At 37.3% G+C, this 27911-nt stretch overlaps 1 protein-coding gene and 1 long non-coding RNA gene across 2 annotated transcripts in view; one reads left to right on the top strand and one right to left on the bottom strand.

Moving 5' to 3' along the window:
- Positions 1 to 3072: 3072 nt before the first annotated feature.
- Positions 3073 to 26756, bottom strand: CCDC34 (coiled-coil domain containing 34). The gene is made up of 6 exons (XM_033203960.1): positions 25762 to 26756; positions 21173 to 21311; positions 14188 to 14295; positions 5927 to 6085; positions 5218 to 5359; positions 3073 to 3565 (listed from the first exon to the last, which is right to left on the bottom strand). Exons 1-6 carry the CDS (start codon positions 26202 to 26204, stop codon positions 3351 to 3353), a joined length of 1206 nt encoding a protein of 401 aa, XP_033059851.1. The 5' UTR covers positions 26205 to 26756; the 3' UTR covers positions 3073 to 3350.
- The window catches only part of LOC117079836, a 58083-nt gene continuing 56101 nt past the window's right edge, over positions 25930 to 27911 (top strand). The window contains exon 1 of the long non-coding RNA XR_004435630.1: positions 25930 to 26059. This is a non-coding gene — a long non-coding RNA (uncharacterized LOC117079836). The remainder of the gene's footprint in view (positions 26060 to 27911) is intronic.

Here is a 27911-nt window from a genome sequence, read left to right as displayed (position 1 = left end):
AATTTTTTGTAGAGATGGGGTCTCCCTATGTTGTCCAGGCTGGTCTTAAACTCCTGGGCTCAAGTGATCCTCCCACTTCAGCCTCCCAAAGTGCTGGGATTATAGGCATAAGCAACCACACCTGGCGTGATGGATCTTTCACACATTTCTTCTCTTCAACCCTACTACCCTCATTGGATCCTCAATCATCTCTTCCTGGAATGTTCCATAATGTCATTACTGGTAGCTCTGTCTTTGGTCTCTGTCCCTCAAAACCATCTTGCTATGGCCATGCTTTTAAAAGTTTTTCATGTCTGCAATGGACTCCTGAGAACAGTTTTTTATCCCTTTGTGGCCTCCAACCTCCAGGGGCTTGTAGTTGGTATGTAGGAAGGCGTCTTCCCTACCCATCCTGTTCCCCACCGGCACCTCCAAACCACTTCATCTCCTTCCTCCTTCAAAACTTCCCACTCTTCTGAAGATTTTTCCATCTGACCATATTAGCCAATATTGCTCCTTTTGACTATCATCTGGCTAGCCAGTTACTCTGGTTTGCTGAAATTCTAGTACCCAGCTTGCCATCTTCCTCTACCACAACTTCGATCACAACCTTGGCTATTTCAATATTCACATTAAAAAGTTACTTCCATACTTTTTGTTTTTTAGAGCAGGATCTCACTGTGTTGCCAGGGTGGAGTGCAGTGGCTATTCATAGGTGCAATCACAGTGCACGGCAACTCCAGCTCCTGGCCTCAAGTGATCCTCCTGACTCAGCCTCCTGAGTAGCTGGGACTGTAAGTGCTGGCCACTGCACCTGGCTCTGGCCTCTAACGTTCTTAATTTCTTCAACTTTGTTGTTATGTTCCATCTGGGCCACTCACGGCCATGGTCATACTCTGGTTCTTGTCATCAATATCCTGACCAAAAGCCCCTATCTCTCTAGCTTCCCTCAAGCACCCCCTACTCAACCTCAAAACAGCACAGGAAATCTACAGAAGACCCCTTCCTCACCACCTGTGTTAAGTAATATGTTTCAGTACTATAATCACTCCCTTGAGAACACTTCAACTGCTTTGTTCCTTTTTCCCTCCATCCTACTTGTCCAACCCCAATTATAAGTGAATCTGAGTCTACATCTAATTAGCCAAATTTTTCTCCAGAAATAAAGAGAAACATGGCAGAACTTCACTAATTGGTCTTTATGGTCAAAAATATCAAATGGCAAACACCATTGCCCATCAGTCTCAGTAATCTCTCTGGCAAATTTTTCTTTCTCCAAAATGCTTACTTTTCTATTACCTTTTCCTTTTCCTCAAACTTGGAACATCCTATTCTATCCCTCTGCTGATGATCTTGCCTTCCCTTCACACCTCACTGAGAAACAAGAAGTGATTTGACAAGAACTGTCTGTCTTGTCTTCCTGCCACCAAAACATCACTCCAGCCACATCAGAACCTATATGTACAATTTGTTCTCCCTGTGAATAGAAATTTCCTTGCTTCTATATAAACCAGCATTTTTGCTATTTAAGAACTGCATTCCTAAAATCACCCCTAATCTCTCCTAAATCTTCAGGTCCCCTCTTTCAATTGGATCATTACCAGCCTCAGAGAAGCATATTCAGTATCAACCAGCTTAAGCAAAACAAACAGAAAATGTCCTTGACCCTTATGTTCTCTTTCAGCTCCTATCCCACCTTTTTTTTTTTTTTTAGACAAAGTTTTGCTCTGTCGCTTGGGCTGGAGTGCAGTGGTGTGATCTCAGCTCACTGCAACCTCCACCTCCTGGGGTCGAGCAATTCTCCTGCCTCAACCTCCCAAGTAGCTGGGATTACAGGTTCCTGGTACCATGCCCAGCTAATTTTTGTATTTGTAGTAGAGATGGGGTTTCACCATGTTGGCCAGCAGTGGCTCACGCCTGTAATCCCAGCACTTTGGGAGGCCAAGGTGGGCGGATCACAAGATCAAGAGATCAAGACCATCCTGGCCAAGGCAGTGAAAGCCTGTCTCTACTAAAAATACAAAAATTGGCTGGGTGTGGTGGCGTGGGCCTGTAGTCCCAGTTACTTAGAAGGCTGGGGCAGGAGAATCACTTGAACCTGAGAGGCAGACATTGCGGTGAGCCGAGATCACGCCACTGCACTCCAGCCTGTGCAACAGAGCAAGACTCCATAAAAAAAAAAAAAAAAAAAAAAATTTCCTTTGGAAATCCCAACCCTGATTTATTTGTAACAAAACATGCCTTCAGTTAGTTAATTTAAAAATACCCCAGGCTGGGCAACATAGGAAGACCCTATCTCTGCCAAAAAAAAAAAAGAAAAGAAAAATTGCTATACATGGTGGCATGCTCCTGTGATTTCAGCTACTCAGGAGGCTGAGGTAAGAGGATCATTTGAGCCCATGAGTTCAAGGTTACAGTAAGCCATTATCACCCCGGGCAACAGAGCCAGAGGGAGACCCTGTCTCAAAATAAATAATTAAATTAATATAATATAAATAAAATTAAAATATCTACACAGGGAAAAATATGCCAAAACCCATCAGCAAAGACTGTTTTTCATTACTCGAGGGTGCTAACCCACTTAAATTCTAACCCGCCATCCCTTAAACTTATTTTTCTATTTCCTTTTTTTTTTTGCTTTAAATTATTCTAAGGCTTACTCAAGCATGCAGTTTAGAGGTGCTTGTTTTGAACAAATTAATCTTACGTTCATAAATGTAAACTAGTAACAGAGTACAAAAAAATACAAGAAAAATTGTTAATTTTATTAGTATTACAATATACTTTTTTTTTTTTTTTTTTTTTTTTTTTTTGAGGCGGAGTCTCGCTCTGTCGCCCGGACTGGAGTGCAGTGGCCGGATCTCAGCTCACTGCAAGCTCCGCCTCCCGGGTTTACGCCATTCTCCTGCCTCAGCCTCCCGAGTAGCTGGGACTACAGGCGCCCGCCACCTCACCCGGCTAGTTTTTGTATTTTTAGTAGAGACGGGGTTTCACCGTGTTAGCCAGGATGGTCTCGATCTCCTGACCTCGTGATCCGCCCGTCTCGGCCTCCCAAAGTGCTGGGATTACAGGCTTGAGCCACCGCGCCCGGCCTACAATATACTTTTAATACAAGCTAAATACAAACACAATTCTTACATATTCAGCCACTTATTCTGCAAAACAACATGACAAGATCAACCTTGAAAAGTTTATAAAAAACAAAATCCAGAAAATATCTTCCCCAACTCTAAGGACTCCACATACAAGTGCAAAAATTGCTATTCGTCAATATCACATTAAGTGTTGAGTTATTGACTGAGCAGTAAAAAACAATTTCTGACTTTTAAATTAAATAGCTCCAGATAAAAGCATGTTATTTTCCACATATGCTATCTTTGTATTCTGCACAGAGTTCCAAGGCAAAGATTGCTTCTGGCTTTATGAATTACCAGAGATGATGATTTGTGTGGCTGACTTATCACAGGTCTTTTACTCTTCCTTCCTGAGAGATCCTTAGCTTCTTTGGGAGGTGGCATATGAATTGGTTTCCATGGAATTGGATTATAAAAGGCTGGTTCTGGATAGGAATTTCCACTGTAAAAACCTAAAGTTATTGAAAAATCAGATCAAAACAAGGAAAAACTTCTTGACATCAAAGAAGCCACTTAAAACTTCTAGAAAAATGTTAAAATGTCAAGTGGACAAATTATCACTAATAAGCCAATGTGATTTATTTAAAACTTAAACTCCTTGATATTTTCAAAGAAGTAACACTTTCCAAATACAGTAAATATTACAGTTAAAATTAAAACATAAATGATAATTCTAAGAATCCAAATAACATTAGTGTTAAAACCTATGTAAATGCAAACTCCTATAAAATTTTTACTAAGAAATTAATTTTATAATCCTTAAATTGAACAAAACTTTCATTTTCTTAACTCAGTCTGGGAAACTACTGATTGTGTACTAGCTTCCTCTTGTCAGATACTGAATTTTACAGAAAAACATTAATTTTTCATATGAAGTTATAGTAAATCAAGATTCTTGTTTAGAATCACAGAAATTCCGAATCAGTGTCAATAAGATTTCACAATATCACTGTAATTATGTTATGAGTTATGGAGCATTCTTTTGCTAATGTATATGAAATGTTTAAAGTATTGTGATGTCTGACATCTAATAAGCACATTTGAAGGAAGAACATTTTACAAATCATCTCCACATCCTTCAGTCACTACTGGCACAAAAATTCCTTTATTTTATAATTTATAAAAATGATATCAGCATAAAGAATAAAGAAACTTAAGTATAACATTTGCAGACAAATATGCTGCTTGTTAGAATTAAACTCATTAAAAATGCCAAAAATTAATAAAACAACCCATTATTTTAGTAATTAACTTCTAGTCAACATGTTTAGTATTCCCACCTAAACTTTTAACTTTACTACTCAATTACTGGGTTAAAGCCACTGCTTATTACTCTTTTTTTCAAGCAAGAAACAAAAAGGAGCAGGCCATGCTCAATAGCTAAAACAGATGACCTTCGTGACATATGAGAGAGGCCTAATCCTGACAGCAGGAATGTGTCTTTCAGACACTGGCAACCCACTTTGCATAGATATGTCAACACTCACTTCACCAAGATGGTCAAAACAAAGTCTGGAATATGTTCTATTGTGTGAACAAAACAGAATGGGAGTCTTTTAATAATAAATCACTTAAACAAGTGAAGGCAGCTGTCAGCAAGGTATGAGCTTCCAACATGAAGCACAAAGAAAAACATGCACTGCCCTTTATAATCAGACCAAGACTAAAGGCCAATCGGTTTTGTGTCTGGTTCATGTGCTGTCTAGTATTCTACCTAACACAAAGAATGTGCGAAGGACATGGGAAGCTCTGCCTTAGAAAGGGTTAAAAAGAGAGGAGGCAAAACGACCCCTTAAAATATATCCTGATTAAGGCTTTATCATCGAAAAAATATAAGAGAACATTATTTATTTCTTAATGTTAGGAATCATTAAAGCATAAGTTTGCAGTTTTGTAACTATTGCTTCTAAGAAATACAAATGTGGAGAATGACAGTACGTTTGTAGCATCTCCATAGGAACATGGTATGTTTATAATATAATCTTCCAGAAAATAGTAATTTGAAAGAAAAATAATTTTTACACATTTCTATTTCTGTCAAAAGGAGTATAATATTTGCTTCTGCAAACCATATTTATGTAAGCCACATAACATAAAAACCAACCTGTAAGTTTTCCATTGGCATAACCATAGCTCTTTGCAGCTGGACGAGGTTTATGTTTCGCATTTTCTAACCATTCCTGAAACTTTTTTTCTGCTATTTCCTTTTTCTCCTGTAATTCAGCTTGCTGTTGTTTTTCTTTTTCCTTAAAATGACAAGAAAAAAATATTTCCAGGGATATTCTGTAACTATACATTCCATTGAAATTCTACTGATTTTTTTTTTTCTCCAGTAGCTTCCTACCTCCAATGGCTTACTGGCCATAATACTGAATCATATTTTTATAATATGAGTAGAATATTGAACATGATCAGGGATATACGTTAAGGTGTCCAGCTCTGAAAAACAATAAGACATCAAACCCACAAAGAAAAAACTATTTGCTGTTTTCAAAGAATAGTAATTTATAAAATGGTAGTAAGACTTCCCATAAAGTGCATTGAAAAAATATTTAAAAGGAATAACAGCAACAAGTTTTAAACCTGACTAAAAAAATATCAACAGGCTTACTATTTCTCAACTTAGAAAACTACAAATGCATATTCATTTTTGAAACTTAAACACAGCATAACAGGATAAACTGGGATAGCTTCATGCATTTATTTTATGCTAAGCTAGTGCCAATTTTCTATTAGATACTTTTTCTAAGATGTAGTTGACACATATGAACACCAAAGTTATGTATTCTAACTGGTCACTTTAATAAAAATACCTTTTCTTTCTTCTTCCTCTCACATTCTTCAGCATTTTTTTTCTTTAACCATTCTTGATATTTTTCTTTTGCTTTTTCTTGCAAGTATTCTTTCTCCAGTTCCTTTGCTGTTTTTTCCTCCATTTCTTTACTAATTTTTTGTTCTCTTTCTTTTCTTTTCTTAAATAAAAATAGATAAATGTTAATTGTAATACCAGTAATGATCCTCATCTAAGGAAAGACTGTTGCATCCAGCAATTTTCTAACTAAAATAGACATGGTATCATGACAGCTGGCACAACATGGTTTATAAAAATATATAACATACCTGCAATTAACAGTTCAATGTCAGTCTCCCTGCTGGGCAATCAGTTTCATGAGGTCAGTGACAAAGATCTTGCTCACCATTGTCCACTCAGAGCCTGGGGCAGTACTGAGTGAACAGCAGGTGTTTGATATGGTTTGGCTGTGTCTCCACCCAAATATCATCTTTGAGGGACCTGGTGGGAGGTAACTGAATCATAGGGGCAATTCTTTCCCATGCTGTTCTCACGATGGTGAATAAGTCTCATAAGATCTGATGGTTTTAAAAAAAGGAGTTCCCCGCACAAGCTCTCTCTCTTTGCCTGCTGCCATCCATGTAAGACATGACTTGCTCCTCCTTGCCTTCTGCCATGATTATGAGGCTTCCCCAGCCACACGGAACTGTAAGTCCAATTAAACCTCTTTCTTTTGTAAATTTCCCAGTCTCAGGTATGTCTTTATCAGCAGCATGAAAACAGACTAATACAGTGTTCAATCAAAATTTGTTGAATAAATAACAGTGAATAAAAATTATAATCTGTTAGACTGTCTGAATCTTAGTATTTTTTAATGGATATTTACTCTCATTCTAAAACAGGGGCTATATATACACACACACAATTTATATATATATAAAAAAATCAAAATATATATAAATACACACACACACACACATATTTCCAGGACAGTTTGTCAGTATTAATATTTGTATAAATCTTTGCCATCAGTGAATTAAGAGAGGAGAAATGAATAATGCTCATTAAACACTGTATGTAAGGGCGCATCCAGACAAATCTCTGGCTATATAATCCTTCCATAGACCAGAGGGTGGCAAACTAAGGACTGCCAGTCACATCTGGTCCACCATCCACTTGTATTCGTAAATGAAGTTTTATAGGAATGTGGCCACACTCATTTGTTTACATATTTATTGTTTACAGCTGCTTTTGCACTATCATAGCAAAGCTGAATGGCTGCAACAGAAATTGCATGACCCCAAAAGTTTAAAATATTCATTAACTGGCCCTTTATAGAAAAAAAAAAAATATTGATCCTTGACACAGATTATAACTCAATATTTTTTCCTCCTTATTTAAAAGATAATCAACAACACAGCTAAATTCTAAATAACCAATGACATAGCTAGTCTTCTTTATCAAAGGTTTGGAAACAAATCTGCAAGGCATAAAAAGTATATGCAAAATAAATGCCATACATATCAACCAGGCAAATAATTATGAACCAAGAAAAGAAATTTTTCCCTTGAAAGCAGCTAATAGAATACATTAATATAAGCAACTCAAGACTCAACCGACAAACATCAGTTATAGACAAGGTATGTCTAAGGCTGTGCAGGAAAAGACAAGTCTTAAAAATCAAAGCTCAGGACGGGCGCGGTGGCTCATGCCTGTAATCCCAGCACTTTGGGAGGCCAAGGCAGGTGGATCACCTGAGGTCAGGAGTTCGAGCCTAGGCTGGCTAACATGGTGAAACCCCATCTCTAATAAAAATACAAAAAATTAGCTCAGCGTGGTGGCACACGCCTATAATCTCAGCTACTTGGGAGGCTAAGGCAGGAGAATTGCTTGAACCCAGGAGGCGGAGGTTGCACTTAGCCAAGACCGTGCCATTGAACTCCAGCCTGGGAGACGGAGCATGACTCCATCTCAAAAAAAAAAAAAAAAAAAAAACCTCAAGTAATTCCCCCAAGTTGTATCAAAGCTGCTGTATTTCCTTCTTGCTGGGCAGCCAATAGCTGTGAAACGGAATCTTTTCATGCTGAGAACTCAATAGCCATGGAACAATACTGGATTTTAACTACCTCAAACTGTCAGAAGATCTACAAATTGAAAAGGACCTTGGAGCATATCTTGCTTAATTTCCATGTGACTCATGACTGTCCTCCACAACTTTACCTACAAGGAATCAACCAGTTCTTACATTGTTTTTAATTATAGCAGCTGACATTTATTGAGTGCTAACTATGCCTGTTACCATTCTACATACTTTATTTGTACACACTCTCAATTAATTCTTACAATAATGATGTGAGGTAGATATTATTATTATCCATTTTACAAAGGAGGAAACTAAGGCACATGGAGGGTAATTTGCCTAAGGTCATAGAGATGGTGAGTGGCAGATCACTACAGACATCATACAGAAATCAAAATGGCAGAATCCTAAAAACAATTTTATGCCAATAAATTCAATATTTTAAATGAAATGTCAAAATTCCTTAAAATATGTCACTTCCCAAAAATAATCTGAGAAAAAGTAGTGTTTGAATAACCCTCTACTTACAAAAACAATTCAAAATTAAAAACTTTCCTACAAAAACTCCAGTCACTGAAAGCTTTACTAGTAGATTCTATTACACAGTTAAAGGTATTCCATATTTTAATATAAAATATTATTGTGGCATATCTTAATAGTATCAAACCCTAAAAAAATGATTTTAGAATATAGAGAAAAAGTAAACACATCAAAGCTCATTTTAAGAGTCCAGCATTATTCTGATATCAAAACCAGGCACGGAAATTACAAGGTAATATTAGAAACGTTCTATATGAGTGTGGCTGGAGAAAAAAAGTTATAAACACACGTTATAAACATATGTATGTTATATACATGTTACAAACATATGCATGTTACATACATGTTATAAACATATGTATGTTATATATATGTATATATAAAAAATATATATTATATATCAGGAACAAGGCAAGATAACTGCCCTCATCAGTAAAAACATGAAATATTGAGAAATATATTAACAAAAGATAATACTGCTATACATTGAAAACTAAAAAACACTGCTGAGAGAAATTAAAGAAGACATAAATAACTAGAAAGAAAACCCATGTTTATAGATTTAAACTTTGATATTATTAAGATAGCAATTTTCTCCAAAATGATCTATGTATTTATATTTAGCAGAATCCCAATAGTGCCAAGCACTATTAGAATAGGCATTATTAGGCAAATTGATAAGCTGATTCTAAACTGTATATGGAAAGATGCAGGGCAACTAAAAGAAGTTTGAAAAAGAATTAAAGACCTGGAGGATGTACACTGATTTCAACAATAATAAAATCAGAACTATAAAACTATAGTAACAAGTTAGTGTGGTACTGCACAGGATATAAATCAACAGAATAGAATAGAATCCAGACCTATAAATATATGGTCAACTGATTTTAGACAAAGGTGCCAAAGTACTTTAATAGGGAAAAGATTATCTTGTCAATATTGTTAGGACAATTGGATATCCACATGCAAACAAACGAATCTTGATGTTTAATGCACACTATACATTAAAATTAAACTGAAATAGACATACAGGTAAAGCTAAAGCTATAAAGCTTCTGGAAGGAAACAGTGGAGAGTATTTTTTTTTTTTTTTTTTTGAGACGGAGTCTCGCTCTGTGGCCCAGGCTGGAGTGCAGTGGCCGTACCTCAGCTCATTGCAAGCTCCGCCTCCCGGGTTCACGCCATTCTCCTGCCTCAGCCTCCCGAGTAGCTGGGACTACAGGCGTCCGCCACCTCGCCCGGCTAGTTTTTTGTATTTTTTAGTAGAGACGGGGTTTCACCGTGTTAGCCAGGATGGTCTCGATCTCCTGACCTTGATCCGCCTGTCTCGGCCTCCCAAAGTGCTGGGATTACAGGCGTGAGCCACCGCGCCCGGCCAATGGAGAGTATTTTTACCCTCCTGTGGTGGGCAAACATTTCTTAAATAGAACGCAAAAACCACCAACTACTTTAAAAACTGAAATACGGAAATTCATCAAAATTTAAAACTGCTCTTTAAAAAATACCATTAATCAGTGCTTCTTCTTGTTAGTGAAAAAAAAAAATACCACTAAGAAAAATTAAATGGGGAGTTCATGACCAGCCTGGCCAACATGGCAAAACTCACCTCTACTAAAAATACAAAAATTAGTCAGGTGTGGTGGTGCACTCCTATAATCAATCCCAGCTACTCAGGAGGCTGAGGCTCGAGAATCACTTGCGCCTGGGAGGCAGAGGCGCAGTGTGCCAAGACCATGCCACTGTACTCCAGTCTGGGCAACCAGAGTGAGACTCCCACTCAAAAAAAAAAAAAAAAGAGAGAGAGAGAGAGAAGAGAGGGGAAGGGGACGGGAGGGGAGGGAAATGGAGGGGAGGAAGGGGAGGGAAGATGGATGGAAGGAAGGAAGGAAGGAAGGAAGGAAGGAAGGAAGGAAGGAAAGGAAGGATTAAATGGGAAGAAATATTTGCATCACATATATCTGGAAAGGGACTTATAGTCTGAATATACAAAGAATTCTCATATAAGTCATACAACCCCTTCAAAAAATGGGCAAATGACTTAAATCAACACAACACAAAACAAGTCAACAACAAGAGATGTAGAAATGGTCAATATGTGTTATGGACTGAATTGTATTCCTGCCCCTCTCCCAAATTCCTACGTTAAATCCCTAATCCCCAATGTGACTGTATTTGGAGACAGGACCTTTAAAGAGGTAATCCAGTTTAAAAGAGGTCATAAGGGTAGGACCCTAATCCAACAGGACTGGTGTCCTTACAAGAAGAAGAGGAGACACCAGGGGTATGTGTGCACAGAGAAAGCACTGTGGGGACATAAAAAGACAGCCGTGGAGAGAGGCCTCAGGAAAATCCAAACCTGCAGACGCCTTTATCTTGATTTCCAGTCTCCAGAACTGTGAGTAAAGATATATTTCTGTTGTTTAAACCACCCAATTTGTGGTATTTTGTCATGAAAGCTGTAGAAGACTAATATAATAAACTTATGAAAATATGCTAAACATCATTAGATCTCAGGGCAATGAAAATTAAAACAATGGCATACAACTCCATACTCACTAGAAGGACTTAAAATGAAAAAGATTGGCCATACCAAATTTGCCAAAGATGTGGAATAATTGGAACTTTCTTAGAACAGTAGTGGAGATGTAAAATGGTACAAGTACTTTAAACAAATGTTTGGCAATTTCTTGTAAGTTAAACACATAATTATCATATAGCCCAGTTATTTGGGTGGCATTCTCTTGGGTGGCATTTACCCAAGAGAAATGAAAACAAGTGTACACAAAAAGACTTGTACATGAGTGGTCACAGAATTTTATTCATAATATCCCAAACTGAAAACTCAATTGTCCATCAACTAGTGAACAGATAAACATACTCTATGAAATGTATTTCATAGAATACTATAGTCAGCAATAAAAAGGAATAAGACATGAAATAGCAGGGTAAGTTTTAAAACAAAAGACCAACACAAAAGAGTATATATTCTATCATTCCATTTATATGAAATTATAGAAAAGGCAACTCTAATCTACAGGTACAGAAAGCAGATTAACGGTTTCCTTGGAGCTGAGGCTGGCTGGGGGCAGGGAGTGGGGGTGAATGCAAAGGGGCACAAGGGAACTTTCTGGAGTGATAGAAATGTTCTATATCTTTACTGGTGCTGGTTACATGGGTACCTAAATTTGCCAAAGTCATCAAATTTTAAATAGTTGTATTTTATTATATGCAAACTATAGCTCAATGGAATTAATTCTGACAAAAAAATCAGACAGACTTCTGTAGGATTTAAACTAAAGAAGAGTGAACAGAATGCCTTTAGTTAGCAAGAGGAGGACACAGCAGACACTCAGAGTAGTCACTACTACTGAGAAAGGAAGCAGCCACTAACTGGCTTCAGATTTTCTGGCATGTTAGTTCTACACCACACAGAGCACAACAATAAATCTTCCTTCTTTAAAGACGCTGCACTGAGAGAACCTTTGTTTCACACAACTAAAGGAAACTAATATAACAATTGGCTACTTTAAGTTTCTGGATTTTTATTTTGCTTTATCCAATAGTGCTTCCCACATAGTAAAAGCTGAGTAAATATTTGTTGAAAGCATGAATAATGTGATAACAGTGTTATCAATCATACACCTTGTTGATCTGAATTAATGTCTTACATTAGAAAATCAGTTGTGTTTTGAGAATTTAGAACGATTTTATTTTTAAATAATTTTTTAAAACATTAAAAGTAAAGGCCCTTTTTACAAAATATGTGATAACACTGTCATAAACACGTCCAGAAAATAAATTACCATGGTAACACAAATGCTAGGAGTACCAGATGAGATAGAACATTTATTTTAAAAGCACTTAAGAATTTACAGTCATATTATAAGAAACTAGCTTTGCTAATGAATACATAAATTCTTTTTGTCTGATTTTTTGATAGAACACAGTGAAAATGACTTAGAGAAAATAGCAGCCACAGATACAGCTAAAATGTGAATGAAGCTAGAGGCAGCTGAGGACCACACACCATGAAATGTAAACAGAGGAGAAAAAAGCTAGATGCCAGACAGGAAGAGAAGAACCAGGAGAGCAGTCTTTACAAATAGAGGTAAATGTAACTATGTCTGAAAGAAGAAATCTGATAGGTCTTAAGGAAAAAAAAAAATTTAGAATAATCAATTATTCCTTAACATGAACAAAAGTTCTGCAGAACAGGTAAATATAACTTCTCAGTTTTATTTTTAAATAATTCTCAACATTATGGAATTTTGCCTTCAATAACTAGTGATTCATGTCAGGGCAAGCCACTTCCCTCCAAAAGAAGTAATTTTTTTTTTCTTCCAATAATTGGATTAGGTCTACTGCCACTAATTAAAACAGTGAATATATTGTCTCCCAGCAGTATCTTACATTCTTAGACAAACAACAACTAGGTTTGACTGGCATGGTAAAATTAGCTTAATGGAATTAGAAGATAAGAGGGACTCTTAGAGGAAAGAGCAAACTATTCTGCATGTATAAAATAATTGTGTTTTATAGTTACAAATTTCAAAAAGATACTACCCAAACTTTTATAACTCACAGAGACTTGTTTTGATTTTTGAATTTATTCACAAAGATCTCTTTCGTGTTATATCATGAGATGAAGCAAACTTTTTTTAAAAAAACAAAGTAATTGACTTCTAAATAAATATGGTTATAACACTCACATACATCTAACCAATTTCCTTCTTGTAATATTTGGATGAAGAAGGTTATATTATCTTCAATTTACTGAAATTATTTACATAGTACTCTTATTAATACCACTGGGCATTAGATCAACAATAAAAAGTTAGAATTAAAATTTAAAATATTGTTCTGCAATTTAAACATTTTTCCAAATCTGTAAGATTGGATTATAATAATAAAAGCAATACCATTCTAAATATGTAAAAATCACAACAGAAGACAAATTGGCCACAGAATAAGTATTTTTAGAATTTCTAATGTGTGTGATCCATACAAGAATATATTAAAATTAAAAGGAAAAAATGCATCCATTCAATGAACATCTTCACTCAACTATTTTTGTACATTTATTATGTGCAGGTACTCATCTAGCTCCCGGCAAACTGAACAAAAGAGGCAAAAATCCCTGCCCTTATGTAGCTTACAATCCAGTATAAGAAGTAAACAATAAATTGAAAGATGTAATGGAAAGAGATCACAAACAGGGAAGTAGTAATTGTAAACAAAAGGAAGAGACAATTAGGAACAACAGAATAATTCTAATTAAGCCTTGGTGACCGAGAAGACAGCTGAATGAAACAGAGAAATGGCAGAATGGTTTTATGAAGGAGGAATGGGCAAAATGAGTTGTTTTAGATTTGCAGACTTGGAGGCACTTGCCATAAGGATTCAGAAGGTCAGGCCTAGAGATACAGACTTGGTGACTGCCTGCAGGCAAATATTAGTGCAAGCCACAGGAGGGAAAAAGGAGAAAAGTAGAGGGTAAAGGTCAGAAGACAGAGACTTGATAAATGTCTACCAGGATAGAAAAATAAAAGAAGCCAGAGAAGAAAGACTCTAAGAGAAATATTTTTTTAAACCTAGGTAATGAAGTGTAATAGAAGATTTTGCAAAAGAGATATCAACATGTGTATGCATTTTTCCCTCCTTACCTCCTCATTCTTTTTCTGAACCCATTCTTTGTGCTTTTCTTCAGCAATTATCTTTCTTTTTTCACGTTCTTCCATTTCTTTTCTTTTTTCTAGTTGTTGATTTAATTCCTGTGGATTTTATTTAGACAAAAGGCAACATTTAATAGAAGTACCCAAATAATGTATATTTTAAAAGTCTGAGGTTATTAACCAAATTAAACAAGAATATAGTCTCCTTTATACAGCATATGCCACTAGTGGCAATAACTTACTTAAGTAACCAGTTTATGATGAAAAAAAGCATTGGTAAAAGTGTAAGTCATTTTTTAGAAATGTGCAAATAATTGCTTGGCAGCAAAACACTAGTTTCCCAGACTAAACTTCAGCTAAATTACCCTCATTGAAATCAACTTTCCCACACATAAATTTTGGCATCACTCTAAGCTACTGGCAGAAGCTCAAGAAAATTGTAACTTTTTTTTTTTTTTTTTTTGGTTATAAGAAGCTTCTGGATTTCTGATGAAGATAAAGCATAGGAATTAAATAATCCCTATATTAAAAATTTAATTCAGAGTTACACAAAAGAAATACAAAGAAACCATTCAATTTTCCTTAGGGAAAAAAAGAACCCAGAGTTTTCTTCACTGATTTTATAGCTGCTGAAGTGTAAAACAAAACCACATTCATATCCCAGATTATTTAACTACCTTGCTGTCATTCGAATCTACACGTTTGGGCATTTCCTCAGGAAAAAGAATGTGAAAGGTATGGCCAAATAAAACTACAAGTTGAATGCCACCACTCTGTCACTCATCAGTTAAATTACTCCATTGGTTGAGAATGCTGTTCAAACTAGACTTCACTAGGGCTCCACAACCATAATTACTGGTTATTTTTCTTCTCTGTCTTTAGATACTAATAGTCAGATACCTTACGTATCTTCTATTGGTCTCCACTCTCCTCCCCAGGTCCCTGTTTCCCAAAGACCTACCTACCTGGGCATCGGTGGTAGTGGGAAAGACAATTTTTCAACCCTCAGACTAATTCCAGTGTCTTAAATGAAGATAAAACTTGACACCAAGAACATCTCTTTTGCATTTTAAACAACTGGTCACAGGAAATCTGTCTTCCATAACCTCTCATCCTAAAATTCTGCTGCATAGAAGATAGCTGCCCTCACTCAGGAAATCTCCCAACTTTTAAACACTATACCCCTAAAAGCAAATATGCATCTTTGTTTTAAGGATTTTTCATCACTTCAGCAACTATTGTTCTTTGATTACTTACTCAGTATACTTTTATGGTACAGCTACTATGAACTTAGCAAGAACTGACATAAAGATGAAATCCCAGAAGTCTCTGATCTAATGTGATTCTCTATACACCAAAGAAGTAAGTGCTACATTGTGAGTTATTGCATATTATAAAAGTTCAGAGAAAGGAAGGGAAGATGAGGAGAAACATCTTCCCTTCCCCCTAGCCTAGTATACCAGGCTAGTAAGAAATGAGCACCATATGAGGAATAGTGAAAAGATGGCTTCAAAAGGAGAGAGATTGAGAGGTGGGAGGGGTCAGAAACTTTAAGTGTGGTACCAGCTAGGTGAGGAAGGTCTTTTGAGACAGGCAAAGTAAAGTGAATGTTATGAAACAAAAATACCTGGCAAAAGGGAAAATTCAGAGCTCTTAATGATAAAGGCTGAAGATTGCATTTGAAGAGAGGATAACTATTCTGAGGAAGATTGAGTTTGCCATAGTATATGGGTTATAAGAAAAAGAAGGTCTGGGCCTCTGGGCCAGGCACAGTGGCTCATGCCAGTATCTCAGCATTTTGGGAGGCTGAAGCGGTGGATCACTTGAGGTCAAGGGTTCGAGACCAGCCTGGGCAATATGGTAAAACCCTGTCTCTACTAAAAATACAAAAATTAGCCAGGTGTGGTGGCAGGCACCTGTAATCCTAGCTACTAGGGAGGTTGAGGCAAGAGCATTGCTTGAACCTGGGAGGCAGAGGTTTCAGTGAGCCGAAATCATGCCACTGTACTCCAGTCTGGATGGCAAAGTGAGACTCCATCTCAAAAAAAAAAAAAAAAAAAAGAAAAGGAGAAGAGGGTTGGACTTAGGGAACAAAAGGGGGAAAAATTATACATATATATATATATATATATACACATGTACACACACAATATGTGTGTATATATGTATGTCTATATATGTATATATACAAATATATAAATATGAAAGACATTAATTGATTAATTGGCTAGATATAGACCTGACAACTATATATCAAAACTTTTCCAAAATAGTCCTAAATTTTATTTTCAAGAGAAGTAATTATTTAAATGTATAAAGACATGATTTACTATATATTTATGTGCCTTTTTAAGATTCTTCATTTAACTAAACTAAAAAATCAGAAAAAAATAAACTCTGACTCCTATTTGATGGTTAACAAATTTTAGTTAAAGTTGATTGAGAGGTTAAAGAAAAAGGGTCAAAATGTACCTAGAAAATGCTACCAATAACCCAAACAGTGTTCGAATCTCAGGATGTCTGTTCAAGTAATTTGCCAAACCAGAATATACATCATATTTTGAGACAGAACCCTCCCTTCCAAGGCTGGCCCTACTTAGAATTTCCCACCCTGAATGACTCCATGTTTACCACAAAGGCCAATCTCCTTCTAGACACAACTGGAGTCTTCCTTCAAAAGGCCCCTACACGGTCTTCTGGTATACCACTGAATTTCAACAGGATTAGAGATAGCTATTAATATTTTCCCATGGAATACAACACTTGATTACGGAAAACCAAAATCCAAAGAAGATCTTAAACATGTATTTGTATTTCAATAGGTTTTGCCTACTTTCAAATAATTTTTTACCACTGAAGGTAATATTAGAAACACTGACAGTTTTGAGTTTCTCCAACAGCTTTATATCCTACCCTATTCCTTCATTAAGGACTGACGAATAAAATGGGGAAAGGCAAGATGATTTAAAAAAAGAAAAAAGAAGGCACCAGGACTATTCACAAACTAGGTAATTTTTATAATTTACAACTGATTATAATAATATGTTAAAGTAAATATTAAAAATTAGAATCAGCCAAAGACTGTAGAGAACTTGGCGCAGTTGGCTAAAGGATTATTTATAATAATTAAAAAGTAAACAAAAATTAAATGACCTACAAAACCAATATACTAGTTTTTCATAATGCTTGATAACTGATTCAATGTTTACCATATTTATCATCTCAACAAAAGTTACAAATGTGTAACATTCTGTAATGGGTAATTTTTATGAATTAAAATAATTTCTTAACCTGAATCCCACAGAGATGTCTGAAACAAACCTAAATGTCTGATGCTCAAATCAAATTTATGAGTGTGGATGATCTTTTTAATGATTAAACTATCCTATAAATGTTCTCTTAAATCTTAAAGGAAGAAAATTAGAAAACCAGAGTTCATTAAAAAATAAATACTAAGTCTGACTCATTATTTCTAAAATACATCTTGATATTATGGGAAAAGCATTTAAATGGAAGTCAAATAATTAGGTGCCAGTCCCAGTTCTGCCACGAATGAAGCCTTGGCAAAATTACTTTTCTGCCTTTCATGCTTTTTAGTTTTAATAGGGATCTGAGATGACTATTCTTTATGGTTAAAAATTTGATATGGTTTATAAACAAATTAGGGAACACAGTAAATAAAGACAGAAAAATAAGGAAAACATGAGATAAAAACAAAATAAAGGAATAGGCAGCGAAAGAATGTGAATAACACAAAAGCTCAACATGAGTTTACAGCAAGCTGAGTAGTTGGCCTATATGTTAGGATATCCCTGGCATAACTGATACGTAAGAGTCATGCTAAAATGGAATCACTTCAGAGTTAAGTAATAAAGTAGCCATAAGAAATGTCAAACTACTAAATACATAAAAAGGTTTTAATCTTTCAATCAAATTACAAATAATTACACCCTGCTACATGCTTATCATTGTGGTAGGGTTTATATTATTTTAATCTTTTCTCAAAACAAATCTTCATAGCAGTTATTATGATATCCTTTCACATATAATAACTTTATTGAGTGCTTTGTACATATTAGCCCATATCCTAATGTTCATTTAGTCCTCGTAACAACACTATGAAGTAAATATTATTCTCCCCCTTTCACTGATAAGGAAATTGAGACACAGAAAGGTTAAGGATTTGCTCAAAGTCCAAATTTTGAATGCAGGAAGTATGGCTCAAGAATTTACGCTTTTAAACCAGGCACCATGGCTCACACCTGTAACCCCAGCACTTTAGGAGGTGTCGCTAGAGCCCAGGAGTTGGAGGCCAGCCTGGGGAACATGGCAAAACCCCCCTCTCTAAAAAACAACAACAAAAACAAAAATTAGCCAGGCGTGGTAGTGTGTGCCTACAGTCCCAGCTACTCAGGAAGCTGAGGTGGAAGAGGAGGGGAGGTCAAAGCTGCAGTGAGCTGTGATCGCGCCACTATATACCAGCATGGGTGACAGAGCGAGACCCCATCTCAAAAAAACAAAACAAAACCCAGAATTTACACTTTTAACTACTCCACTATTGCCTCTCTAACATTTGGCTTATAGATGAAGAAACTGAGGCTCAGAGAAGTTAATTAATGTCACAGAATTAGAATGGCAAGGCTAAAATTTCAGCCTTGTTCTGTGTGACTACCAAGCCCAGGCTCTCTTACTATCTCTGAAATTTGATTAACTTTTCTCTGTAAACTGACTAAAAATGACTTGAAGTGACCCGCCTTTTCTTAATAAAGCAAGTAACTTCTTGTGAGACTACAGATAAAGCCCAATACCAGAAATTGAACTTTGTTCTACCATTAACTCACTGGATCAGTATTTTCCAAATTGTAAGTTTAAAACCAATTTAATGAATTATGACCAGCCTTTTGAAAAAAGACACCAGGTTTTACACAAAATTAAGATGCTATTTCACATACATAAATATAAATACACATATATAGACATATATGTAGGTACATGTTTTTATAAGAAAAAAATAGAGTGCTCACTGTGAATCAATATTCTTAAAAGCTACTAACTAATGGAATTAGTCATTGAAGTAAGAGAAGTAAGTCTGGGAATTCAAAAATACACCCTAATTCTGAAAATAAATGAAAAAGCTTTAAGAAGGCTATGAATAGTAATGATATAAATAACAATACAAATAAAAACAAAGCCAGGCATCTTTATACTTTGTTACACTTAATCCTCACAAAACCCCTGTGACACAGGTATTATTTTATTCCTCTTAAGCAGATGAGAAAATGGAAACATAAAAGTTTAAATAACTTGCTTACACCCAGCAAATAAAAAGAACCAGGGTTTTTATTATTCTTGCCTAACATCAACCGTAAGGTCTTTCTCAAGCCCTGTGCACTGCCAAGAGGAAATAAGTGCCACTCTCACAGCGCACTTTTCCAGGAATAAATTTGTAATCTAGAATACAAAGTACCATACAATAGGAAAATAGTAGTACTAGTTTTCATAATCATTTGAATTATGCCAAGCCTCTGAAACATGTGACTGCCTGCCTCGTTAGAAACTTATCAAATAATAACTGGTTTCAAAACTAACAGAAAAGTTATTCTAAGGAAGATCATGAAGCTTTTGTTCCCATGATTTTGTGTGTGTGTGTGTGTGTGTGTGTTTTTAAAACAGAGTTTCACTCTTGTTGTCCAGTCTGGAGTGCAATGGTGTGATCTCGGCTCACCGCAACTTCTGCCTCCTGGGTTCAAGCGATTCTCCTTCCTCAGCCTCCCGAGTAGCTGGGATTACAGGCATGCACCACCATGCCCAGATAATTTTGTATTTTTAGTAGAGATGGTTTCTCCATGTTGGTCAGGCTGGTCTCAAACTCCCAACCTCAGGTGATCCACCTGCCTTGGCCTCCCAAAGTGCTGGGAGTACAGGTGTGAGCCACCGTGCCCGGCCAATTCCCAGGACTTTTTTTTAGCAACAGTTACTAATAGACTGAAATATCCAACAAGAGTGAACCAGTTAACTATATTTTAACAAATATGTAATACATTTTAAATATATTTTAATAATATTAGAGAGCCATTTTAAAATGTTATAAAAATGTTTAATGATAGAGAAAAAGAATTTTATCCTGTTTCATTAAAAACAAGAAGTGTCCCTCGTTATTCAAATCTATTTGGCTTCAGTGTTTGGATAGGAAGAATTCAGATAGTGAGTCTGGATAGTGAGTTTAGGGGATGCCAATTTATTCAAATCTATTTGGTTGCCATGTTCTGAAACAGTAAGAGTTCAAAAAAATATGTGAATATTCTCATTAAAGAAGAGATGTGAAAATGCATCTAAAACTATTTGTTTTTTGAGTTCATATAGTAAAAGTTCAAAAGAGACTCAAGCATGGAAATGTCCATAAGTGAGGGAGGCACAGAGAAACTGAAACACCCTGAAAGACTAGGAAGCAGTTTCCCATCACCCAGCACACAGGGCACAAGCTCACTGAGTGACACATGGTAGGATGGGGTGGGCGGGGAGGGGCAGGTAGATTCCTGCCTCTATTTTGTTTCGGTAAAGTTAAAAATGTTACTGAGTATATACAGCTGAATTTACCTTAGTTAAATGTACATATGTTGATGCTCCAGTGTATGTAGACATACAACATATATATACATTTGTACATATTTATTTCAAAATAATTTACATAGAAAATCTGGAAAGCTATGTCATAATACTAACAATGATTATCTTCAGACAGTGAAATTAGAGATTTTAATTTTCTTAATTATGCTTAGCTGTATTTTCTAAACGCTCTAACAATGAACATATTTCTATTATTATATCATAACTTAGTTATTAAATTTGATATAGTAAACTAACATACATGCAAAGACTTTGTTTCAGGAATAATAACATTAACATTTTAATTTACAACTGCAGCTCTACTTTGTGAGCTCACAGATTAAATAAAAAGAACACTGTCTAGTTTTACCTCTAGAGCTTTCTGTTGCAGCCGGTCACGTTCTTCTTTTTCTTTGCCAATAAACCACACCTCCCATGGTGTCAGGCGGCTTTCTGGTAAGCACACCTGTTTCTGTTGTTCTTGGTTATCTTCTGATTCAACCTCAGTGCTACAAAAGAGAGGCTACTATAGTACTTGTGCAAGAACCTCTTTTGCTTCCTAGTCCAAATCACTTAACTGTACAGTAAAAGCAAAATTTAATACTGCATTTACAATATTGTGATTTTTACAAACATACACGAATTATACATAAACATACATTTAAGAAATCATGAAAAGAAATTCTAATATTTGAATTAGTTTATCCAACAAACTGCCTTTGAATTCCTTCATCTTCTAAAACCATATTATTTAAAACCCCATTGGGAAAATCCATACCCTATTCATTTGCCTCAATGCCAACACTTTTTTATTTCTAAAAATCTTACCTGGATAACTAATTACTCATCACAACATATAATCCTAAGCAGATCCTGAAGCCGGCTCTTCCCTTTCCCTCCCTTAAGTGGTTTCGGAAAAAAAGATTATGTAGTACACACAAAGAAAATGATAAAGAAAACATGTTAACAATTAGGGACTGTGGGTGAAGAGTAAATGAAAGTTCTTTATATCATTTCACTTTTTTTATAAGTGAGAAATTGTTTTGAAATAAGAAGCCACAAAACATTCTTTAACATTTTGGTTGGCTCCCTTTTGCCAATCCTTAGATAGGGTGTATATGACTCTCCAGTCTGGTTACCTCCTACCATAGTCTCCATCTCCACCATACACCTCTGTCAGTCTGTCTCTTCTGGGTATAAGGAAAAATAACAATTCAGGGTAAAGAGAAGAGGGGCAGGGAAATAAGTACATACATAAATAAAGAACACAAGGACTTGGCCAGATCCACAAACCTCATGAAACTTAGAAAAAGCTTAACCATCAAGCCATAGAAAGCAAGGTTGTTCAGGACATAAGGTAGCTCTAAAGACTAGTTTTATAGACTCAGTTCTTTGTCTCTTTCACATTCCTGCTTCTAGCAACCAATTGCTTCACCCACTGCTTTGCACAACTTTTCTACTTCATAGATTCAGCCTCCTCATTATTTTCTGCTACTATTATTTCTTAATTCATTCACGCCTTTATGGAATTTGTATTCTAGTGGGAAAGAGACACTGTTGATATGTTATTTCTTACATACGTCTTTCCTTCTCAGTCTTGCAGAAGGAACCCATCTGCCCCCACTGTAGTGCAGTTTCAACTATCACTACATGATAATGCCTAGATCAAGAATTCCAGGCCAGATCTTCATCTTGAGGTCTAGGTCTTGATTTCCAACTATGTGATACATAACTCAACTTAAATATCAATCAGTTGAAAACAAATCTAATCATCCTCTACCATCCACCCACCACTCTTCCCACCAAGAAAGGTACTCCTCTTACAGTCCTACATCAGTGAATGGTATCACCCTCCAGCCAATTACTCAAGCCAGAAGCCCTAGCTCTCTGACTCCACCTGCTCCTTGTCAACATCTGGACCGCCCACCTCCCATACCCACATGATCACCTAGTCATGTTCATTCCTCTTTCCATTTTTGAAAGCCATTCTTGTTTCCTCCAACCTTACAACCACCATCCGGACAAAACTGGCCTCCCTTTCTCCCTTTCAAACGATTATCCACACCTTTTGCCAGATTCATCCCTCAAATGTATCCTTCTATCATATCACTCCTCATCTTAAAGTTCTTCAATGGCATCTTTACCCATAGGATAAAATCCAAATTCCTTAGCCTGACACCCATGAATCGGCCCTTTGCCTAACTTCCAGCCTCTTCTTTCACCAATAGCTGATCCAGACTCTACATTTCACTTACTAGGAACTCCTGCAGGTTGATGAATGTTCATCTCTGCTACAGGCCATGAGTTCCTTAAAGAAAACATATCTTAACTCATTTTTTTTTTTATTTCAAGAGCCTGGCTTATGGTCTAGAATATAGTAGAGTCCTAGGAAACATTTGTTGAAAGAAAATCAGATCAGTGGGTTTTTCTTTTAAGAAATGACACTTTAAATGTTAAATTTTCTGCCTTAATATTTATAACAAATGTGTTCAAACTGCATGGTGCACACACTACAGCTTTACTTATAATCAAGAAAGGCTTGACAAGCGGCTATTTGTGAACAAGATATTTATTACAGCATGATTTTCCTAATGGATAGTAGTAGAAAAACCAGGATAAAGCTGAATAGACAAACAGCAAGCCCAGAGCACATTATAAAATATTCCAGGAAAACGCTTCTCATTATCTTCTCTGAAGCTAACTTTGAGCTTAATTTCAGTTCTGACCAATACCCTTGAAAGTCAATGCATCTTCTAAACATGGCACTATTTATACCAAAAATACCTTGAGGTAATATCCATTATGTGCAGCTGATGCCTGAGTCTAGCTCAAAGAAGCCTTACCCGATTCATTTTGCCAGTTAGATCAGTGTGACAGGTGAGGCATGGAGAAAAGGCATAAAATCCCACACAGCTCTAGGTTGCTGTCTGCTCCACAGAATACTCGCAGCCCAGAATAATGAAAGGGCTATGACTAGGTTGCCTGCTGTCTTCATCCTGTCACCCCCAAGCTGTCCAGGGCACCAAACAGAGGTCGGCATAGTAGAGGAGGAGGAATGAGGAAATTTTCTAAACACCTACCTTTCCTGAAAGGAAGTGCTAAGTTTCTAAAGCATTTGACAATAATCACTGCATGTATCTGTTCTTTAGGAAGTGGGAAATGGGCATGCAGTCAGCACATTTATTGAGCACCTAATAAGTGTCTGATACCTGCCACACACAATGCTTGATAACTTCAGCATTCTCTTTTCAAACCCACGTCCCAGCTACTCCTTTGATTCATAGGGACTGAAATGTGATAAGGAAGGCAGCCTTAGCCCTATGGTGCTACCAGTTGATTCTGGCTTTGCATAAGTGAGACATACATACGTCTGCCTCCTCCCCTGGCAGGCTCCATTTAGTCAGGGCTTTGGCTCTTGGAAACTAATGCAAGGTTTCAGTAGCTGAGCGATAGTTCTGATGGTCATTTATTCTGCAGGTCACTAACTTCTGTCCAGATTGCTTGGTCCAGTTGATTATGCTCAGAAAGTATTTCCCAAAGCCTTCAAATTTACTTTAAATACCTTTGAGACCAATTCAGTCCTGAAGAATACCTACAAAGGCCCAGATGAAAACAGATTACTGAAACCCTAACTTCACCATTAAATTTTACTATCAGGTTGATCAGAGCAGGCCTGTTTCTTGTTGCTACAACCAGCCTGGATGAGTGGCTTGCTTGGTTACTCTTTCTGATCTCCATTCCCACCAATGTACTTACTTTCACTTTTCATCCGTAACGAATTCACTCCTGTAACCATGTATATGGGTTACTTCATACGGGTTCCATATTCCATTCACTCATGCTAGATATGAACACCCTATACTGAAGTGGGTATTTTGCTATTTACACATAAAGCATGGGTTCTCTGGTCTGTATTTCTCAGACCTCCTGTACTGTGCCTTACACAGCCTGACAACCAGAAACTTGTAAAAGATTTCCGAAGAAAACGCAGTAAGTCTATCCCAGAATGGAGCTGCATTACTGGGCCCGTCTCAGAAATATTTCTACAGGGATAGGCCCTTTGCTCCATTTCTATATGCCCAGTACTAGGCATGCAGTTTAGGAAAGAGAACATGATCGGTCTATCTTCATAGTAGACCCAGGTCTGCTAATAACTAGGGGCACGCCTTTGAGTCACTTTTTGCATTCTGAGCCATGGTTTTATTATCTGCAAAATAAGTGGACTGATTTAGGATTCAATTCCATGAGAGTAGAGACCAGTATCTTGTTTATGGTTTCCAGTACCTAGACTAATATGTGGCACACAATGTTTGCTGAGTGAGTAACAGCAGCAATAAACAAATTAAGATAGTTTTAATAACCCCATTGGTCCTAACATTCTTTGATACAATGACATCCATTCTTCTGTGCGTACTCAGATCCTATCTAACCATGTCGCCACATGCTGAGGTTGACATTGCTAATCTCTGTGCTTCAGCACTCTGTGTAATAAAAAGTGACCTGTTTACTACAACCTACTTCACTAGCCATCAGTATGTTTTCAGAATAACCAACCACAGGTACTACTAAGGTGCAGTAAACCAAGTTCTGGTGTTCAGGTTTGGGATAAGAGTTCTGGAGTTCACAATCTGGCTTTTAAGGATTCATAGAACGCCTGAAATGGTAGCAAAGTTTTGTGTGTTTGAGACTATGTGAGTTTTTCTGGGAAGTGAGACTGCAGCAATCATATCTCAGGAAAAAAGGATTAAGAGCCGTAGGAAATCTACCGTCATTTGCAAGAATTTGCACAGGACTCTTTATGTGCAAAAAAACCCCAAAAAACAAAAAACACGGCACCTCAGTCTGCAAGTGTCTGCTCTGCCTTTGGGTCGGAGGGCAGGAGGGTGTTAGAAGGGGGTACTTAAAAGGGTCTAAGGAATCTTGAAAAAGGCTGAATCGGCCGGGCAGTCTTGGGTTTACCTGGCGCACGCCTGTAACTCCATTCCTCTCAGGCTCGTCACTTTGGCCTCTGAATCATGGGCATCTTCATCCACGTCTTCCTCATCCTCCCGGTCACCGTTGTCCTCGTCAAACTGGAAGCTCTGGTGGCCAAGGGGAGACAACAGTGACCTGGTGGAATTGCTGCAGCTCAGCGGCGGCGACGGCGAGCGCACCACCTCCAACCCCTGCCCACGAGCGCCCGTCATAGGGACGGAGAAGGAGCCCGAGGAGGGCCGTGACCTGGGTCTGCAGTCAGCGGTGAAACCGGCGTAGGAAGGTGAAGTAGGCCCCCAGCGCCCCGCCGCCCACATCTGGCCCGCCAAGTTCAAACTGGCGGAGCCCCGGCGGGGACGCGCTTTCCCAGCAGGCACTGCGTGCGCCAGACCGGCCAATCCCGACCGGCACAGACCCTGCGTTGCCATGGCGACGCGTGGAGGCCGGGAGGGCTATGTCTGGGCCTGCAGAGCTTGGCTTCCTCTTCCCCCGGCCGCTCTTGGCCAGCCTTTCCTCCTCTGTAGCAGGAAGGTGCCTGCTGTTTGCAAGCTTGTTTAGCACGGTACCTCCCCACGCCACGGGCGGGGTCCTGGCTCCCTACCGACAACTTTGAGGGCCTGTCGCTTGTTTGCTGTGGTGTTGCAGTTCATTTGGTACATGAAATATGTTACCTGTCACTGAATCAGGGAAAGTAGCAGAAACCAAAACTACCCCCATATAAGGAGTCAGAATTATGAGCATCGGTCGGATTTCTTTCAGCACAAGCCGATATATTTTGAGGAGAGGGGAGCGAACTAGATCCAAGTTTACAGGTGTATTCCAGAACGCACTTTTAGGGCAGTCTTTGCGTGTTTGGTAGCACTTCGTTTGCCTGGCATGTTAAGGGACATAATTTGTCTACACGTGTGAATTTTTGACCTCTTCGAAGCCTCTAGTGTACGGTAGGGTCTGCGTAAAGTACAAGGGATAGATTATTAAAAGTCTCTCCCTTAAGTTTTTTGTGGCGAAAAAATCATCTCAGTAAATATGCTGATAGGCATTTTATATAGGATCTTAGGGTCACTCTCGGGAATGGGGATAAAGGTAGTAAAGGAGAGGTGGATGCTTTATTCATGCTGACAAAACTGTACATTTGTAAATAAATAGGGCTTTTGTCGTATATTACCGGTAGAAATATCATAAATGAAAACTGACCATGGCTACCACAGCACACAAAACTCTTTAGGGATCAGAGTGATACAAAAATCTTTGACGAAATCTAGGTCTGCAAAATTTAACACGGGAGAAATAGCTATGGTAGAAGTAATAGCCACCAAAGACAATTCAGAAGGCAGAGCTATAATTAATAAAATATAACTTGGTTAAATCTAAATGGAATATTTTGTTCAAAATTTCGGTGAAAACAAAATGAAAATGGAAGAAAATTGGAGCACTCCAAATGAGTAATAAAGTTGATCAAGGAATAAAACTGATCTAATGGAGTTTTCGTTGTCGACCCTAGTTATTTCAATATTGGCATTTAAAAACCTTTTATCAGAACATCTCTAGAATCAGTAACATCAAAAGGCACTGGGCTGCGTGAGGGCCTCATAAAGAGGTAAGCTTGAGAAGCTGTTTTCCAATAGATATAACCAAACATAACTGTAGTGGGAAAAAACACTAGTATGAAAGGGACCTGGAATCAGTGGTTTTCCTGGTACTTGATAGGTTTTCCATTCTTAACACTCCTCTGAAAATAGGGGAAAAAATTTACCTCAGAGGGTCATATTATCTCATTAATTCTCAAAGTTTCTAAGCTCAGGATCGGACACAAACAATGAAAAATTGTGTGTAAACTCCAGAACTTCTTCACTTTAACCTCTTCGCATAGGAATCTAAATGTCATATACGTCTTTGTCCCCTTAAAATGTTTTCCTAAACAAAGTATACCCTTTTCTTGATGCACCAGGGTCATCATTATGACCAACTGTGACATTATGCACTAGCAATGCTGGAACCCCCAAGGCTATAAGGCAGAGTCAGATGGTGCTGGTGCTGGTGTTTGAATATAATTAACTCCAGCGGTCTCATTTCTTACAGTGCCTTTTCATTACTGGAGCTGAGAAGCCATAATCGAGATGGGTAGAATTATATAT

This window comes from Trachypithecus francoisi, unplaced genomic scaffold (assembly GCF_009764315.1).
Source record: "Trachypithecus francoisi isolate TF-2019V2 unplaced genomic scaffold, Tfra_2.0 Lachesis_group8, whole genome shotgun sequence".
Classification (NCBI taxonomy): domain Eukaryota; kingdom Metazoa; phylum Chordata; class Mammalia; order Primates; family Cercopithecidae; genus Trachypithecus; species Trachypithecus francoisi.
The sequence above is the reverse complement of the archived record's forward strand: the minus strand, read 5'-3'. Positions and strand labels throughout refer to the sequence as shown.

Coding starts and splice junctions, on each gene's coding strand:
- CCDC34 (XM_033203960.1), bottom strand. CDS start 26,204: ATGGCAACGCAGGGTCTGTGCCGGTCGGGATTGGCCGGTCTGGCGCAC. Junction 14,296..21,172: donor TGCAACAGAAAGCTCTAGAG/GTAAAACTAGAC, acceptor TAAAATCCACAG/GAATTAAATCAACAACTAGA. Junction 5,360..5,926: donor AGAGGAAGAAGAAAGAAAAG/GTATTTTTATTA, acceptor TGTCATTTTAAG/GAAAAAGAAAAACAACAGCA.